General features: G+C 36.3%; 1 protein-coding gene across 4 annotated transcripts in view; it reads left to right on the plus strand.

The window, feature by feature from the left end:
* Positions 1-20394, plus strand: part of AGK (acylglycerol kinase) — a 74986-nt gene that overhangs the window by 34217 nt on the left and 20375 nt on the right. For all 4 annotated transcript variants that reach the window (XM_058531581.1, XM_058531588.1, XM_058531595.1 and 1 more), the window contains 4 exons: positions 777-869; positions 2575-2607; positions 3916-4010; positions 11272-11341. In XM_058531581.1, coding sequence (XP_058387564.1) covers positions 777-869; positions 2575-2607; positions 3916-4010; positions 11272-11341 — 291 coding nt within the window. The remainder of the gene's footprint in view (positions 1-776; positions 870-2574; positions 2608-3915; positions 4011-11271; positions 11342-20394) is intronic.

Here is a 20394-nt window from a genome sequence, read left to right on the forward strand (position 1 = left end):
TTCAGAGGTGGTGGCTTAGGTGGTTCCTTTAGTCGGCTTTGTGTCTGAGAGGAAATAATCTCAATAAAAATGGTGAGGCTTAGGTACTGTTTTGTGACTACTTTGAATCGTACCTGTACTTCTTTACATGTACAATCATAGCAAAACAATAATAACCTCCTTGTATTTAGTACAGTACCAACAGGAATAGCTGCCTGGCTAGTTGCTTTATATACTGCTTTACAACGGCGTTACGAAGAAACTATTATTACCCCCTCTCCCAACACATATTTCATTGATAAGGAAATTAAGATCCTGAGGGTTTAAGGCCACTCAGCTAAAAAGTAGCAGAGTTGGGATTTAATCTCAGTCTCTTGGGCTCCCAAATATGTGCTCTTTTCATTACATCTGCTTCTCCCTATCTGCATATACACTTGACTGCCTGCTTCAGATGAAAGGCACTGGATAAATGATATAATAGAATCTGCACTGGACTGGAAATGAGTCCTTTGACTAGCTAACTCTATTACTGAGACAAATCACTGGGTTTGAGTTCTATTTTTAAAGTGAGGAGCTGACTAGATGGTTTCTGAGGTCCCTTCTGGCTTTAAAAGTGTAAAACTATGAAAACTATAGATAATTGCTTTGAAGCTATGTAGTTTTTCGTGTCTATCAGTTATGTAGAATTCAAGAAAAGATTCAATGTAAAAATTTAAAGAAAGTATCCCATATTTTTAAACCTTTGACCTTGTGGCCCTAGGATGATAAATTTACCAAAGGCTTCCTTTGTATTTCAGACAGATTATGAGGGCCAAGCCAAGAAACTCCTGGAACTGATGGAAAACACAGATGTGATCATCGTTGCTGGAGGAGATGGCACGTTGCAGGAGGTATGGCTGTTTTTCTGGTTGAAACCATTCTGAGGGTGAGGGAAATGGAAATTAGATCTTAGAGCAATGGCATAAAGTAGTTATAATTTAAGGAAATTGTTTCTTTGTAATCCATTCTTTTAGGGTTGTTACTCTCTGAAACAAGTGTAGCATTTCATTTTTCTCATGCACTTTTATTTCATTGCTTTGTGTAAACTGTATTCCCAGAATATAGAAGGGTTTTTGTTTTATGAAATTTAAGTTTGATAAAATTGAATAAAACAGGAGATAAAATGGTAGTGGGTATGATAAGGTTTTTATATTCTGGAGACTCTTATGAAATAGCCCTGTTTGTTATGGAATCATAGTTTCAATTATGAGGAATATTTCTTATAAAATAAAGTTAAATAAAGATTCATTTTGAAAAAAATAAAAATTCCTATTCTTACATCATTTCCATCACATGTAACATTATCTCCTAATAGTACATTTGGAGGCTGAGTCTACATGTTCAGATGTGTGCATCTGCCTTTGTTTTAAAATTCCATATTCTTAATGCTTACTGGTCCACTGAGGACAGTGAGTACACCGCCCTGGAAGTGCTCTTCTTTTTCCACGCACAGACTAGAACCTTCATTCTGTATTGGAAACCCCTGAAGAGCCGAGTGCAGGCGCCCCTCTTGCCGCTCAATCATTCCATCCTGGGTACCATAATTCACACCTGTACTCATTTCTGAACACCTTTTGCCTCCATTTGGTGGTTTCATCAGTGTTCAGGGATCAGGAGCCAACAGCAGACAGGGCACCGTCCTGTGTTTGACTTAGCAATTATGTGAGCCTTAGTAAGCTCCTTTTAAAAAGGCTGTGCTAATGATCTTGTAATTGTTTTTATGGCTTTCTAATGAAGTGTGAAGAATACTGATAGCACGCTGACAAAGAATGGAGTAGAGCTCATGGCAGCCCCATGTAACCCTGCAGTTCAGTGTGGCAAGAGATGAAGGGAGAAGATTGGCATCAGCCTTTGCTTTCTAAAATATTTTTAAGAAAGATATCAAATTGTGTATTTGGCATAAAATACCAAAATATGCCCTGATAAAAAAAGAATTGAAGGGAAATACACCAAAATATAAATAACTGATTAATGGTGGTTATCCTGCATGGTGAGTGTATGAGAAAGTATTTTTTCATTAGGTATTTTCACAGTTTTTACAAGACATGTGTATTATATTTTAAAAATAAAAAATAAATTATGTAAAAATTCAAATTAAAATGTCTTTTAATAGAGGGAATACGATCATCTTTGTCTCTGTTTTCATCAGTAAGAAACATTTATTGGGAGCAGACTTCTCTGAGTGGAGCAGTGTTATTTTTTTCCTGGATGTGCATTTCATAGTAGCAAACTAGGGTCCTTTGTATATTTTATGTGTGCATCACATTTATACCCATTTTAATAGAACTTGAAACATAATTTTATTAATATAGTGTGGAGGTTTTGTAATTATTTTATGTTACCCTTTATTGTACTATTGATCCTGGATTAAGAAAAAAATCTAATTTAGCTCTGATCCTATTGGAGAATACTATGTGTTTTAAGAGCCAATACATCTTTTACCTAGTTTCTAGGAAGAAAAGAGGAACAAGTTTGTGGTCCATGAAAATTGAATCCAATTCTTTTATGACAAGGGAAGTACACCTTGTTTATAATAGTTTTTTTTAACATTTGTAGGTTATTACTGGAGTTCTTCGAAGAGCAGATGAGGTGAGCTTTAAAACACTGAGTAATTGCATTTTAGCTTTTACTTTTCTGTTCTTTTTATCTCTCTTTACTTCTTTCTTTTACTTTTTCTTCCCATTTTATATTTTAAGGCGGGCCTAAGTTGTGCTTCCTCAGATTTTTGAAAATACAGTACTGCTGCCTGTGGCACAAACACGTTTATTGGCCCATGCGGACTTTTCTGCTCTGGTAATCTGGAGTATCCAATAGCTTTTACCAAGAGTTGTTTAAAATATAAAATTTTCCTACAGAATCTTTTCTTCAAAGGATTTCCTTCATAAATAAATTGTGGTATATTCATATACTGGAAGCCATGCAGCAGTTAAAATGAAGAAACTAGATTTATGAATATTTACATGGTTAAATCTAAAAAATATTCAGTCAAAAAGCAGGTTGCCAAAGGTATGTTATACGTGTCTACAAAGTTTTAAAATTCAGAAAACAATACTACGCACTGTTTCTGGACGCCCAAATGTGTAGTAAAAGAATAACACAACCTCAGGATAATGGTTTCCTCTGCAAAGGGAGAGGGGAAAAGGATGAGAAGGGACTTCAGCTGGATCTGTATCATTTTATTTCTTAAAACATCTGAAGCAAATATAGCAAAATGTAACGTTCGTTAAATCTGGATCTTGGGTACATGGGTGTTTGTGACATTATTTTATGCACTTTTCTACAATAGTTTAAAACATTTTATAAATAACAACAAAAAAGATCCTTCCTAGTCCCTTTAGTGATAGTGGATTGTGCTCAAATAGTCTTTAGGAACCTTACAGTGTCTATTTATTTGTGGCATTTAATTAAGTCAGCTGCTATGTGATTACCTTCTGCTACTTGAACTTGCTTATTCTCTTTGCCTTATTGATACTTGAGATCGTTTATAAAGCATTTTCACCTGTCATCAGTTACTGTACAAATGTTAGATATTTTTAGTTGAATTTTATCTGCAACTTTTTCAAATAGTGTGACAACATAATACAGTTTCTGTCACAATAGTGTATTTATCTAATATTGTTAAGGCCCTCATTTTCTTAACCAAATTTCTTTCAACCGGGTGCCTTTAATGAGTACCCAATATTTCTTCCAAATTCAAAGTCATGTTGTTTTCATGGGCTGTCTCATTCCAGAAATTGCTCATTTAGTATTACCTGATTGCTGGTCTAGGGGTGTGGGAAGGGAGATGAGGTGGTTGACCCAGGGTCCGATCTCTTGTCATAGTTGACGTATGCCTCTCTGTTCAGCCTGCTTTTCTGACCGTAATGATAAAACTTTCCTCTTCTTTTTCTCCCCCAGGCTACCTTCAGTAAGATTCCCATTGGATTTATCCCACTGGGACAGACCAGTAGTTTGAGTCACACCCTCTTTGCTGAAAGTGGAAACAAAGTCCAGTAGGTTGTCAATGTGGGATAGTAGCATTTGTGGGAGAGTGAGCGTGAGGATGGAAAATTCATATGTGTGATATAGTAATTTTTTTTTAAGTTTCGATAGCCTAAAACTTCAAATCATTAAGAGGAGGACCTAGATCAGAGTTTAACCTTTCAGTTCATTGGGAATTTTTCCTCTGGAGTTGTGAGACCCTGGTGATCTAATATTAAGTCCCCAGGTCAGGTATGGAGATGAACACTGATGTCCTTTTGTCAGTTATGAAGGTGGCATCCCTGGTCCAAACTGGTTTTATGCTTTTACGTTATGAGATTCTCTAGTGAAGACGGATTTGCACGGATCATTTGTTTGCTTTAAATATACATGATGACAAATAACGAGTCCCTTGTGAAGCCTGAACTGGTAGCCTTGGCTTCATTATCTTGATAGTATAAGTAGCTAAAGCAACTAAATACAGTCATATCTTTTCGGAATGCCTACAGTGGAAGGCAGTCTAGACAAAGCAGACAGGCGAAGCAGTGTACCCTCCATCTAAATTAAATTCCTGTGAGTCTAACAGTGTCTTCAGGAGTCAGGCAAATGTTATTATTGTTCTTTTCTCTCGAAAGCATTATATAAACAAAGCTCCAGTCTTGCAAGAGGATAGGAATCTTGAATCTGAGTCCTGGCTTTAACAGTGATTAATAATAATCTTGAGAAAATCGTTTTCAGGCTCTCATTGTCAGTTGCCTGAGCTCTAATGTAAGCTTTGCAACACATTGGGGGAGGTCAATAAACAGATATTTGTTGAATGAATTCATTAAAATCTTCTCATGACATTTCTGGTTATAACCTTCTAGAATCAATAACAATAATAATACTCAGGTGATTCTGTGTTTTGGATTTTTTTTCTGTTTTGGGATTTTGGTTAGGCTGGGGTTCATGGATTTATTTTTGCTGTTGTGATTTTAAGAATCATATCTTTTAACGATTCTGTATATATTTTTTGTAAAAGTCTTGGTCCATATTGGTCCATAACATCAAACACTAGCCATAAACATAGACCTGTATCAGGCCTTCATTAAATGTCTCTCATGCTTCAAGCCTTCATCTAATGGGGAGTGTTCAGCTCTTCCGCAGTCATCCCGAAGCCTGACGTGGCGTTTCAGTTTGCCGTACTTTTTATTTCCAGTTTAGAACTTCTCAGGGTCAATAGATATGACAAACAATGAATTACTCAAACATTTTTGCTTATTGAGATAAATTTTATTGGTTTGGGTCTTGGTTACTGTACAAAGCTAGTCTTTCCCTTTGTGTCAATGTAGATTATTTGGATTGTTTAGCCAACATTCCCAAATATGTCGATGGTCCACAAGTAGACCATGTTCCTTGAAGAACCCCCACCTTATCCAAAAGCCAGTTTACACACGGTGTGGCAACCCTCAAGGTCTTAGATAGCCTTCAGCTTTTTGTGGGCTGATTTTCCCCTTTAGTTAAACTAATGTTGTTGCTGCTTCTATTTATAATTTAAGGATTTATAAAACTTAATTTATAAGCATGCCCCAGGGCTCTTAGGTAATTAAGTAAGTCGGCCCTGGATTCAGAATTTTGAAGACCTCTTAACATGGCAGATGCCTAAGGCTATTTAAAAGAACAAGGAAGGCTTTGCTTTTTGCATTGCTGTCAAGATTTGTTGTACCATAATTACTACAGTAGGAAAAGGAATCTTGAATTTGGAATGTTGCAGGTAAATAATCCTAAAAAATAGCTGTTTTGTGTTACAGTGCTGCTTTATTTAGAACTTTCAGTTATTGCTGGAGAATGATAAATTTAAGGTTGCATTTTAGCTGTCTTCTGCCAAATAATTTTGAAAAAAAAATTAATATGAAAAGGCTTTTTCAGTTGCAATGTTTTTTTTTTTAAGGTCAGTATCTCAAAAGCATTTCCTAAATCTCTTCATGTGCAAGGTACTACTCAGAGTAGGGACAGTGCTTTAGGATCCTTTCTACAGATTCCTTCAGAATTAGTATATTCATATCAGATTAATCTATACTTGTGATCATCGTTCTTGCTTTTTCCTATATTGAATTTCATTTTCTGAACTGCTACCTACTTCCCAGATAGCATCCATATTGGAGGGAAAAAATGGGATAAAGGCGTGTTGATAGGGAAATATGAGAAAGTAAAATAGGCTGTTTCTTATGTTTCAGCTTGCTTCCTAGGGAACCCAGAACATAATCCAAGCATTTGAGTTAACGTGTATATTCTGGGGATTTTAAAGCATCTTAAGTTGTACCTAACTTTGTTGGCAACACTGATTCAAGTGGATGTGATTCCTGACTTCGGTGTTTACATTTTAAGCCTGATCACACTGATGGGGAGGCCTGTAGAGCCTGTGGGGTTGCTCTTTGGAAATCTCTGGTTATCCGTATGGTACGTCCAGGGCAGCCTCACCAGGTGAAGAGAGCACACGTTTGGAATTAGAATGAAGTCAGATTTCGTTTTGCCCCATGCTTACTCTGTCACCCTGGGAATTTTATTGAATCTCTGTGAGCCTGTTTCCTCACCTGTATTTATCAAATGCACAATAATAGTACTTACTTCAGAAGATTGTTAAAAAGCCAAAATAAGGACTAGTTAGGTAAACATGTAATTGTGTCTAGTAAACTACCTGATATATTGAAGATTTTATGCATAATTATTGAAAATTCATTTAGGATGGAAAACAGTAACTAACAAATAGGATAATTGTACAATTACTGATTCCAGATTCTATAGTTAAAACAAATATACACATATCAAAGAAGATAACCCTCTATTCTATTGCTAACTGTTACACCTAGAGAAGTTTTGTTTTTGTTTTTTAAAAAGGAGAGAACATTTTATAGAGATTCCGATCAGTTACCATGGAAAGGTGACTTTTCCTACCAAATTCACATTGTTAACCAGAACTGTACAGAACAGAATAGATTAGGAGAAGCCATATTAGGAGAGAAACTATACTTTTTTGAATGGAAATTAATTTCTTATGACTCTTATAGTTATACTTAAACTCTAGACACAATAAATCTTTTGCTAGACTAATAATTACTATATTTTTCTAAAATATAACTATACAACAACAATAAAGGCAATAGAATACTAACATTGCTAAGCCTTTACAAAAAACATGAAATACTTAGGGATAAATCTAACAAAATATGTGTAAGATTTATATGCTAAAAACTATAAAATGTTGAAGAGGAATCAAGAAAACCTAAATAAATGGATAGAGATGTGTCTGGATTTCAGAAATCAATATTTCAAGACTCAATAGTTAGATGTCATTTCTCTCCAAATTGATCTATATATTCAGCACAATGCCAAAGTTCCAGAAGACTTTTTATAGAAATTGACAAGTAAATTCTATAATTTATATGGAAAAATAAAGGAACTAGACTAGCCAGAATAATTCTGAAGAAGAATAACAAAGTTTAAGGACTTAACCCTTTCTGATTCCAAGACTTACTCTAAAGCTACAGTAATCAAGACAGTGTGGTATTGGCAAAAGAAGAGACACGTAGGTCAATAGAAGAAAGTGTTCAGAATCAGGCCCACACATATATGGACGCTTGATTTTTTTGACAAAAGCTCCAAGGCAATTCAGTGGAGAAAGGACAAGTTTTTCAACAAACAGTGCTGGAACTATTAGATAACCACAACTCATACCTCATACTGTATATAAAAATTAACAGGAAATGGATTATAGACCTATATGTAAATCCTAAAACTGTAAAGCTTCTAGAGGAATATCTTTGTGACCTCAGGTTAGGCAATGATTTCTTAGATAGGACACAAAGAGCAGAAAACTAAAAGAAAAAAATGATAATTTAGACTTCTGCAAAATTTAAAACATCTATTCTTTGAAAAGCACTGTTGAGAAAATGAAAAGACAAGCCACAGACTGGGAGAAAACATTTGCAGGACACGTATCTGATAAAGGACCAATATCCAGAATACACCAAGAACTCTCACAACTTCATAATAAGAAAACAAACAGCCTGATAGAAAGAAGGGCAAAACATTTGAACAGACACATCACCAAAGACGTAGACGGCAAATAAGCCTATGAAAATATGTTCATCGTTAGTCGTTAGGAAAATGCAAATGAAATCCACTATGAGATGCATCTATTAGAATGGCTTTTTAAACAGACAAACCAAACAAAAACTGACATCATCAAGTTCTGGCAAATACACAGAAAAACTGAAATTCTCGTATTGCTGGTGGAAATGCAAAATGATATAGCTGCAGTAGAAAACAGTTTGGCAGTTTCTTATAAAATTAAACATATAAGCAGCAATAGAGGTATTTACCCAAAAGAAATGAAGACACATGTCCATACAAAAACCTGTACATGAATGTTTATAATGGCTTTATTTGTAACTGCCAAAAAACTGGGAACAGTACCAATGTCCATCAACTGGTGAATGGATAAGCAAATTGTGGTATGTCCATACAGTGGAATACTACTCAGCAATAAAAAGAAACAATCTGTTGATACATCCAGCAACACGAATGAATCTCAGTCTCATGCTGAGAGTTTAAAAATGCTGAACTGGAAAGGCCCCATACTTTTTAATTCAGTTTATATGATAATCTGGAAAATGCAAAGCTATGGAAGAGAAAATAGACAGTAGTTGCCAAGAGCTGATGGTAGGGAAAGTGGATTGGCCACAAAGGACCAAGAAGGAACTTTTTGGGATGTTGGAAATGTTATATATCTGTCATGGTGATAGTTACGTGACTGAAGGCATTCATGAAAATTTCTAAAACAGTATACCTGAAAGGATGAAATTTACTGTGTACAAATTATATCTCAATAAATCTGACTTTAAAAAAGAATTTAAATATTAAACTAGTTCTTTCAAACTTAGGTACTTCTGCTTGCATAAGTAAGCACTAGGGAAAAGCTGTTAGTTTCTCCTCGATTTGGTTCACATTGATGTGACCTTCTGTGGCTACTCTCTCATTGTTCATTCTAATTATATCTACTGACCCTTGTACCCCACCATTACAATTCATTCATTTGGGACAATTTGAGTATCAGTAAGGCTAATTACTATAATGTATTGAAATAACAAATATATTTAAGTCTACTTATGAGTTCATAATGATACTAAGAAAAATAAAAATGAAAAACTCATTGGTCACTTTTAGAGGATATTAGGGAATCAACTTATTATTTTGCAAATTGGTAAAGTAAAAAAAAAAAAAAAAAATTCAAGCATTTATCCTGATTTTTCTCATATGACCTGTATTTCAGGGTACCCAAATTGTTGATGAGATAAAGTTTCTCTTTGTGGACCAGATAATAAATTAGAAGGAATAATAGAATTAAAAGATCACCATTTTGCAACTCTCTGTTAATTAATAAATCTAGCCAAGGATTATCAATGGTTGCTTCCATCACAAAAAGAGAGCCAACCAGATTTTATGTACTTACTGATGGAAGTACACACTGTCACCTATGAAGTATTCTGGCCAAACACTCAAAGCTGAATCGGATACAGATTTTCAGAAAATGCAGGGAATGGAGACACATGTTAATACCATGGGGATGCAATCAGTAAAATCCAGATTGTTAGAAACTCAATACGACAACCCATTTCTTTAAGAAGTAGGGAAAAGAAAAGGAGAGGGAGTCTGTGGATTAGAAAAGCCTTGAGACATATAAACCAATTGCAATGTATAGATTTTATTTGGATCCTGATTTGAACAAAGAAACTGAAAAAATATATATAAGACTTAATTGGGTAAATTTCAACATTGACTAAATATATGTTGATATAAAGGAATTATTTAAGTGTTTTAGATATGATAATGGCATTTTATTTTTTTTTAAAGAGCTGTCTTTTAGAGATACGTAAGGAAATATTTGTGGGTGAAGTGTTAAGATATCTGGGATTTGCTTTGATACAGATTGAGGGAAGTGAGTGGGGGATATGAAAGGAAATAAGATTGACTGTGAGTTGATAATTTTGGAGGCTGGATGAGGAGTATATAGTTCATGATACTATTCTCTGTACTTTTTTATATGCTTGAAATTTTATAGAATAAAATCATTTATTCATCAAATGTTGATTGCCTGTTATGTGCCATGCACTGTGCTAGGTGTAGGTTTTATATTGGTTAATAAATGGATGTAAAGTATTTGTAACCTTGTGGAACTTTCAGTCTCCAGGAGGAGGCAGATGATACAGATGTAAATTAAAAAATATATATTGTAAATTGTGATCAACTCTGAAGGAAAATGAACACAGTTCAGTGATAGGGAATTATAGGAAAGGACCTCTCTAGGCTAGTTAGGGTAGATGGTGACATTTCAGTCAAGATCTGAAGGATGGGAATAGCCAGCCATGCAAAGAGACAGCGGATAGGTGACAGGAGGGGTGTACATGCTAGGCGAGGAAAGTGTTGATGTGGGTTTACTCGTTCTGTCTGCTCCAAGAGCAAATATCTTATTGTCTGGCCACTTGTTGATTTAATGTGTCTTTTTCTGACTATCTGTGGTGTGTTAATATGTGTCTGACCTTGGTTCTAATTAGAGTATGAACCCTAGAACTGCTTCTAAGCCTGGCATACTCCACATGCCATGAATGGATGTCAATAGTACATGCCTTTTTCACCTGTAGACTTTTCAACTGATGATCAGAATGTAGATAGAAACAGTCTTGTGTCTGTGAACAAAAGAATCAGCAATTAAAATGAAGTACATCCTAGTAATCCTGGAAAGGAAGAGAAATATGTCTTGGGTTCAGGATTATATTTTGCTGAGGTAACTATAACAAATCCTGTCCTTTAGTTACCCTTTGGGTTATTAGAGTAAAAAGAAATATGGTTTTTTCAAGTGCTTGACTTTCTTGTAATGAATGAAAGATATTGTTATGTTATTATTTATTTGAGTATCATATTTTCCAGTGATGAGAGTGAGGCACAATGCAGAGACCCAATAAATGTGAAGTAAATAAAGGATTGGTGTCTTGTATAGACTTCTCTTTGCTAAAGCCTTCCCTTTGAGTCTGTATCAGAGCCTTCCATGATATTTGTATCAGTAATTCTTTTGTACTCCTTTATTCTGCTCTCTTGGAGTATTTTGAAGGAATAAATCTTTTTCCTGACCCAACTATTAGTACTTTCGGCAGGAATCTGGCTGTATGTGTGTGTGTGTGTGTGTGTGTGTGTGTGTTGGGGGGAGGTGTTGCTTATTTTTCACAATATGATCATTTCCTTCTTGCTATCTTTTAGACACATTACAGATGCTACACTTGCCATTGTGAAAGGAGAGACAGTTCCACTTGATGTCTTGCAGATCAAGGTAAAGTCTTTTCTTCAGAGTTTTAAAAAATTAACAAAGTAATACACATGTACATGTTAAAGAAAGTAAAATGTAGCAGTTCAAATGAGATTATAATGAAAATAATAGTCCCTCTTCTTACCCTTTCCTATCCCAAATATAACTCCCTAGGGAAAAATAATTTTACCAGTTTATTCTAGTTGTTATCACTAATATTAATATGCTCATGATGCTATTTTTTTGAATTGTGGTAAAAAAAACCCCACAAAACATGAAAATTACTGTCACAACCATTTTTAGGTGCCCAGTTCAGTACTGTTAAGTATATGATACTACTTTTTGATTTATCCATTTTAGACCTTATCTCTTGACCTCTTTGTTATCAGAATTCCTCTGCATCTCCTTTCAATATAGTTGTATCACTATTTTTAGTTCCTCTATTGATTACCTTGAGACTTCAAGTAATTTCTGTATCTCATATGGTTGTTTTGAGTATTAAAAGAGCTAATAAATGTCAAGCACTTAGGACAATGACTGATTTCACCTTACCTGTTTGTATTGTGGCCACCTCTTTCTCCTATGCTCTGCCAAAGGTGAAACCTTTCTCATGTCCCATCTGACCTTTGGAGGGGCTTGTCTTTGGAATTCGGGTTACTTTGTTGCCTTGCAATCTCAGCTCTCTGATGGGCTTAAGAAAAATTATAATTTTGTAGATTATCTGGCTTTTTCTTATTTTTAGGCTTTTCTTATTTTTATTTCTATGTTCTTTGTAGCTTCCTACAGCCTAGATGGGAGCAGAACTTCCCATTTTTCCATTGGGTTGTCTAACATTTTCTTACTGATTTATAGATGAACTCATAAATTGTTTTCGCCGTACATTTGCTGGCTATGCCCACTGAAAGGGTTTAGAAGCAATGATGCTCAACAGCAATGAGCGTACCGGGCACCCAGATTTTGGTCTCTAAATACCATTTCCTAATAAAAGGTACCAGGATCCTGTGAAGGGATGGCTTTCAAAGGCAGGACAAGAACAAGGCAAAGAACTACTCAAAAACTGATGGAGACAACATAAGAAGACGTAGGAGGCAGCCTGATGGTATCTTGCCAATTTTGGGGCAGTTTGAACATCAAAAAAAATAATGTTAATGGATTAAAATACATTAAATAAAAATGAAGACTCTGAGTCCACAGTTATATTATAGAAGAATCGCTGGCTTATAAATGTAGAAGAAATGATAGAGTTAGAGAATTACCATTTTGCAATCACCAGTGAAATAATTGATTCAGGCAAAGATCATCAATGGATACTAAAACCATTGGATAAAAGGTTGGGAAACAAATATCCACATAGTCTCAAAGTATCACAGATTACTTAATAATTACAAAGGAAAAATATATCTTTATAGTAGAGAAATCGAGCATATATACCACTTTAACCAAGTGATCAAACTTCGCATCATCAGTAGTGGGACAGACAGACATTTTCTGCCTCCTTATGTGATATATTGAGAAGGAGACAGCATCACCTGTGTAGTTTCCTGCCCAAAACATTAACTAATCTGAATCTAACTGAATCTAATAATGAGAAAATAATCAAATCCAAATTCTGGGACATTGTAAAAAACAACAATCCGTCTGGCCTCTTCAAAAATGTCAATGTCGTGAAATCCGAAAGAAGGTACAGATTCTGTTCAAGATTGAGAGAAACTAAGAAATATCATAATTAAATCCAGTATGAGATTCTGGAATTGGAAAAATAAAAATAGTGACAACCGTAAAAGATATTATCAAATCAGAGATGTTTTAATATGGACTACATATTAGATACTATATGTTGATGTTAGATTTCTTGAGAGTGATGATGGTATTATGATTATGTTTTTTTTTTTTTTAAACTTTGTTTTTTTTTTTTTAATTTATTTTTTCCCCCCAAAGCCCCAGTAGATTGTTGTATGTCATAGCTGCACATCCTTCTAGTTGCTGTATGTGGGACGCGGCCTCAGCATGGCCAGAGAAGCGGTGCATCGGTGCGCGCCCGGGATCTGAACCCGGGCCACCAGCGGCAGAGTGCACGCACTTAACCACTAAGCCACGGGGCCGGCCCATGATTATGTTTTTATATGTCCTTGTTCTTAGGAGATGCAGGTGAAAGGTCGTGAAGTCTACAATTTATTTGCAAATGATTTAACAATACTACAAACTGTATATACATACACAGATAAAGCTAACATGGGGAAATGTTGGCAGTTGGTGAATCTGGGTGAGAGGTATAAATGGTGTCCATTATACATATAAAACATTTCTTGGGGGGCCATCCCAGTGGTCTACTGGTTAAGTTCGGTGCACTCTGCTTTGGCGGCCCAGGTTCGGTTCCTGGGCACAGACCTACACCACTCATCAGCGGTCACGCTATGGCGGTGACCCATGTACGAAATAGAGGAAGATTGGCGCAGATGTTAGGGCGAATCTTCCTCAGTAAAAACAAACAAACAAATATTTTTTGGTTGACATTTTATCAAAATAAAAATTTTGGAGGAATGAAAACCCAATAGCCATTCCAGATTCTTGATTAGAATCTTCTCTTAAAAAGGGTTTAATTCCTAGAAAAAAGATATTCTCACTGGGTAGTAATTAAGTAGCTATTCCTTCTTCATCTAAACTACTCCTCATCCCCCCATCCTCCACGCCCCACCCCCAGAAAGACAGATTCCTAAGAAGGCTGAGCCATGAAGTCAAATAATCCTGTAAACAGTGAGCTCTGTGTGCTTTACTCAGATTTAGCCCTAAAGTGTGCCAGCTGCATTCAGGTTGTCTTCCAAAGGCTATGAACATTTTATGTCCATTCGAATTTCCTGATACCTGTGAAAGAAGGGTCCATGCTGTGTCATGAGTCCAAACTTCAACCCTAAAATGTCACTTTTAGTTATATAGCATTTACTATATGCATATTTACGATCGGTGAACCAATAGCTTGCAGCCTATTTTCCTTTGTTCTTCATGCAGTGATGTTTGGACTCTCCACCATGACCTCATTGGTCACGATAAAAGTGATTTAAGTTGCACTTGATCCTTTGGATAATAAAGCTAAATCGTGCTCACAAAATGGAAGTGCCGTGCTGAAAGAAATTCTATCCTAGGAAAGGTACTAGATTGACATCACTATGAAGATGTTATTTGAAAATATTGTTATTACCAAAGGAGGTGAATCAGGATTGTTCTCTTAATAACTGAGTGATTTACTGTCTCTTCTATATGTGTGAGAAGTAATCCATTCCAGAGTAATTAGGATTTAACTGGAAATTCTTGATTGTGCTTGTATTAAATATCCCTTGTCTCCTTTATCTTTTTCTTTCAAATATACTGATTTTGTGAATTGATGAAACCAGTATCGCATTTGCCATAGGCTCTGTATATTCATGACACAGCCCGGGAAGCAGAAAACTTTTAAAATCAATTCCTAGAAAATGTAGCACAACAGCCTCTACTGTGGTTTCTGAGGCGCCCTGCTAAGCTGAACTCGTCTTCTCTTTTTCCCTTATTTTTGGAAATTGCTTTCAGAATATGGGGAAAAGCATTATAGATAAAGCCTGATACCAGATTCTTCTTTTAAAAAACAAACTCAAACCCAATTAAACATGTAACTGAAGATTCTCCAAAGATAAAAGAAGTAGTCCTTGGAAGCTGTAATAAAACTTTATATATTTAGCTTTTTACATTGTTAGTGTGTGTTCACATCTCATTTGGACCCACAACTCAGGGAGGAAGGCAAGGTGTGTATTAATATGTTCATTTGACAGATTAAAAAAAATTATCTGGTCGTATGACTAGTTGCGCTGGAGACAGAAATAGAATCTAGATTTCTGTCCTATGGTCCATTGCTTTCTCCACTTCCCGCTTTGTCCAGGTGGTGTCACTCCTGGCACCATCCCATGGTTTTATAGGGCATTTTTCCCCTGCAGACGTCCATAATGCCTACTACTTGACTGTAAAGTAATTACTGGAAAGATTTATGGAATTCTCTCTAGTTCTTTCTTGTTGCTGTTTCAGTCAGACTCTTGGATACTGCCCACCCAGAACCAAATGAGGAGGATGGGGAGGTGGTGAGAAGTCAGAATCTCTCCCTTTCCCCTGCCTGTCATTCCCGGCTCATTACGTGGCTTCCCTCTGTTAAAACCCTAACTCTGACAATTCTCTTAGGACGATACTTAGAGCTGCTTAGAACCCCTGCAGCCTCCTTCTACCTTGTTTCTTGTTTCTTTTCTTCATCTAGAATCCCTAAAATTCCTACATTAGGCACCTCTCTAGTTGACAGGGATTGTTTCCTTTTCACTGTCCCTTAAGCTTGTATTCCAACCACCTCTCCCAGTGATTTTCCTCTGCAAACCACTAGGCCCTTTTCTCTCGGGAATTTACTCTTTCCAGGGGATCTATGACTTGGGGCAGCATATCTCCTTTGCTGTTAAGACCTGGCTGTGTGCCTGTCTTTCTGTATCTGTTCTTGTTTACTGACCTATCCATCTCATAATCTTGAGTCTCACCCAGACTTCCGTTGGGCTAGGATACAGTGGTACTTTGTCTATTGGCTTCTACTCTGTCCATCTGAACTTGCTTATTTTTTCTGTGCTCGTGTGAACCCCAGCAGGGACTATCAGTCTCTCCATTGCTGACTCTGAATCCTGGGGGCTCTGTGCCCATCTGCTTCTCTAGATCTTTCACGCTCGTTTCCTATTGTCCAGAGCCATTCTCACCCTTTGCTAGGATATTGCACCCCAAATCAATGGAACCTTAAGGTTACAAGGCTTTTCAGTTAATCTTAACAGAATATTCCTAAAATTCTTCCCCCCCCGATGAAGAAAGAGAAAACAGTCTTAGAGCAGCAGTCAGGAGGTCTTGAGTACTTATCCCAGCACTTCTTGCCTACACTACATGCTTTAGAACAGCATCCCCCAAGGAATATTAGTCATGTAGAATGTCTTCCCAGAGAAACGTTGCACAGTTAACCACTCAGGAAGCTGTATATTGTATTTCTCCTTTTGGAAAGTTATAATGTACATTAACTTATTAAAGACTCTAAGAAGAACTGCAGTAAACATAACTTGTTTCAAACCAAATAAGTTTCCCAACTTATTTCACCTTGGAATCTTCTAGCATCATCATCATCATTATTCCTAGATGTAACACTTATTAACATCTTAAGAAACATTTGAGAAATCCTCCCGTGGATACAGCAAACTCATGTAGTGTTGTTTCTTCCCCTTAGGCTAGAACATCCTTTCTTTTCTTTCTCTCTGCCCCTCTCCCCAGCTTCCCCTAATCTAGGTACAGTACCTTATTCTCTTTTTTTTTTCCTTTTTTGGGGAAGGACTAGAGAAATCACTGTGATATATACTTGCTATTATATTGCAGTGTCCTTCCTCAAGGGGCCTGGCCTCTGTTTTTTTTTAATTAGCATGCAACTTCCCTAGCCCAATACTATAAGATTCAGCCTTGTTCATTCTCCATTAATACTAGATAATGTGTAGCTCACTGTTGGGTACCTCCTAGGTAGATCTTCAAAAATTATAGTGAATAAATGAAAGAATGAATCCAGGATTTATGGAGATATAGGTACACACACACACACACACACACACACACTTATATGTATGCTGGATCAAGAAAATATAGTTAGATTGCACTTTTTTTTCTCCCACCCCTCCCCTCTGGCAACCACCAGTCTATTCTCTGTAACTATGAGCTTGTTTTTTAAGATTCCACATATAAGAAAGATCGTAAGGTGGGGCCGGCCTGGTGGCGCAAGCGGTTAAGTGCGCGCGCTCTGCTGCAGTGGCCTGGGATTTGCCGGTTCGGATCCCGGGCGCGCACTGACGCACCACTTGGGAAGCCATGCTGTGGCGGCATCCCATATAAAGTGGAGGAAGATGGGCACAGATGTTAGCCCAGGGCCAGTCTTCCTCAGCTAAAAAAAAAGGAGGAGGATTGGCAAATGTTAGCTCAGGGCCGATCTTCCTCACAAAAAAAAAAAATAAAGATCATAAGGTATTTGTCTTTCTCTGACTAATTTCAGTTAGCATAACGCCCTTGAGGTCTATCCATGTTGTTGCAAATGCCAAGATTTCATTCATTTTTTTTTTGTGTGAGGAAGATTAGCCCTGAGCTAACATCTGTTGCCAATCTTCCTCTTTTTGCTGAGGAAGACTGGCCCTGGGCTAACATCCGTGCCCATCTTCCTCTACTTTATATGAGATGCCGCCACAGCATGGCTTGACAAGCGGTGTGCTGATCCACGCCTGGGATCCGAACCCACAAACTCTGGCCCGCCGAAGCAGAGTGTGTGAACTTAACTGCTATGCCACCAGGCCAGCCCCAAGATTTCATTATTTTTTATGACTGAATAATATTCCATTGTATAGATATACCACAATTTCTTTATCCATTCATCCATCAATTGACATTTAGGTTGTTTCCATTGGCTATTGTAAATAATGCTGCTGTGAACATAGAAGTGCCTATATCTTTTTGAGTTAATGTTTTCATTTTCTTTGGATAAATACCCAGAACTGGAATTGCTGGATCATATGGTAGTTCTATTTTTAATTTTTTGAGGAGTCTTCATACTGTTTTCCATAGGGGCTGCACCAATTTACATTCCTCCCAACTGTGCACAAGGGTTTCCTTTTCTCCACATCCTCACCAGCATTTGTTATTTCTTGACTTTTTGATAATAGCCATTCTGACAGGTGTGAGGTGAAATCTCATTGTGGTTTTGATTTGCATTTCCCTGATGATTAATGATGTCGAGCATCTTTTTATGTACCCTGCTGGCCATCTTTGTGTCTTCTTTGGAAAAATGTCTAATCAGATATTCTACCTATTTTTTAATTGGATTGTTTGTTTTTTGCTATTGAGTTGTATGAGTGCTGTATATATTTTGGATATTAGCCCCTTATCAGATTTGTAAATATTTTCTCCCATTTAGTAGGTTGCCTTTTCATTTTATTGATGATTTCCTTTGCTATGCAGAGCTTTTTAGTATGATGTAGTCTCATTTATTTTTGCTTTTGGTGTCAGATTGAAAAAATCATCACCAAAACCTATGGCAAGGAGCTTACTGCCTAGGTTTTCTTCTAGGAGTTTTATGGTTTCAGGTCTTACGTTCAAGTCTTTAATCCATTTTGAGTGAATTTTTGTGTAGGGTGTATGATAGTGGTCCAGTTTCATTTTTTTGCATGTGGCTATCTAGTTTTGCCAACACAATTTATTGAGGACACTGCCCTTTCCCCATTGTATATTCTTGGCTCATTTGTCATAAATTAGTTGATCATATATGCCTGGGTTTATTTCTGGGCTCTCTGTTCTGTTCCATTGATCTATGTGTCTGTTTTTATGTCAATACCATACTGTTTTAATTACTGTAGCTTTGTAATTTAGTGTGAAATCAGAGAGCATGATGCCTCCAGCTTTGTTCTTCTTTCTCAGTATTGCTTTGGCTATTTGGTTTTTTTTTGTGGTTCCATACAAATTTTAGGATTATTTGTTCCATTTCTTTGAAAAATGCCTTTGGGATTTTGATAGGGATTGCATTGAATCTGTAGATTGCTTTGGGTAGTATGAACATTTTAACAGTATTGATTCTGGCAATCCATGAGCACAGAATATCTTTCCATTTATTTGTGTCTTCTTCAATTTCTTTCATTAATGTCTTGTAGTTTTCAATATAAGGTCTTTACCTCCTTGGTTAAATTTACTCCTGGGTATTTTATTCTTTTTTATTCAATTTTAAATGAGATTGTTTTCTTTATTTCTCTTTCTGGTAGTTAGTTATTAGTTATTATATAGAAATGCAATAGACTTCTATGTATTGATTTTGTATCCTGCAGCTTTACTGAATTTGTTTATTAGTTCTAACATTTTTTGATGGAGTCTTTAGGGTTTTCTATATATAAATATCATGTCATCTGCAAATAGTGACAGTTTTACATCTTCCTTTCCAATTTGGATGCCTTTTATTTCTTCTTCCTACCTAATTGCTCTGGCTAGGACTTCCAGTACTATGTTGAATAAAAGTGGCAAGAGTGGGCATCTTTGTTGGGTTCCTGATCTTAGAGGAAAGGCTTTCAGCTTTTCACTGTTGAGTATGATGTTAGCTATGGGTTTGTCATATATGGCCTTTATTGTGTTGAGGTATGTTCCCTCTATACCCACTTTGTTAAGAGTTTTTATCATAAACGTGTTTTGAATTTTGTCAAATGCTTTTTCTGCATCTATTGAGATGATGATATGATTTTTATCCTTCATTTTGTTAATGTGGTGTATCACATTGACTGATTTGAGGATGTTGAACCATTCTTGCATCCCTGGAATAAACCTCACTTGATCGTGGTGTATGATCCTTTTAATATATTGTCAAATTCGATTTGCTAATATTTTGTTGAGGATTTTTTCATCTATGTTCATCAGGGATATTGGCCTGTAATTTTCTTTTCTTGTGGCATCCTTGTCTGGTTTTGGTATCAGGGTAATGCTGGCCTCATGAAATGAGTTTGGAAGAACTCCCTCCTCTTCTATTTTTGGAAGAGTTTGAGAAGGAGTTGAATTAATTCTTCTTTGAATGTTTGGTAGAATTCACGAGTGAAGCCTCTTAGTCCTGGACTTTTGTGTGTTGGGAGGTTTTTGGTTACTGATTCAATCTCCTTACTAGTAATCAGTCTGTTCAGATTTTACCTTATTCTTTAAAATTTAATTTATGTTTTGTTTTAAAATTTATGTTGTCTTTTCCTTGACCATCCATCTCCTTTGCCCCCCACTTGTTATACAGTCGCACCTGCTCTGTACTTTCATAATACTCAATACATATCTCTATTATCCGAACTTACCACATTGTATTGTTAGTTCTGTGTCTGTATACTCCTCATTGTACCTTGAGCTCTTTGAGGGCAGACATTTTTTATCACTAGTCTGTAATATATAATATATATTCATTAATGATAATTCCATGAAAAACTGAATGAATGAAATATTAGCTTAATATATTCAGGATGGCTCAGAGCCCTGCTATCTTCCCCAATATCCAC

The sequence above is a fragment of the Diceros bicornis genome, chromosome 3 (assembly GCF_020826845.1).
Source record: "Diceros bicornis minor isolate mBicDic1 chromosome 3, mDicBic1.mat.cur, whole genome shotgun sequence".
Lineage (NCBI taxonomy): Eukaryota > Metazoa > Chordata > Mammalia > Perissodactyla > Rhinocerotidae > Diceros > Diceros bicornis.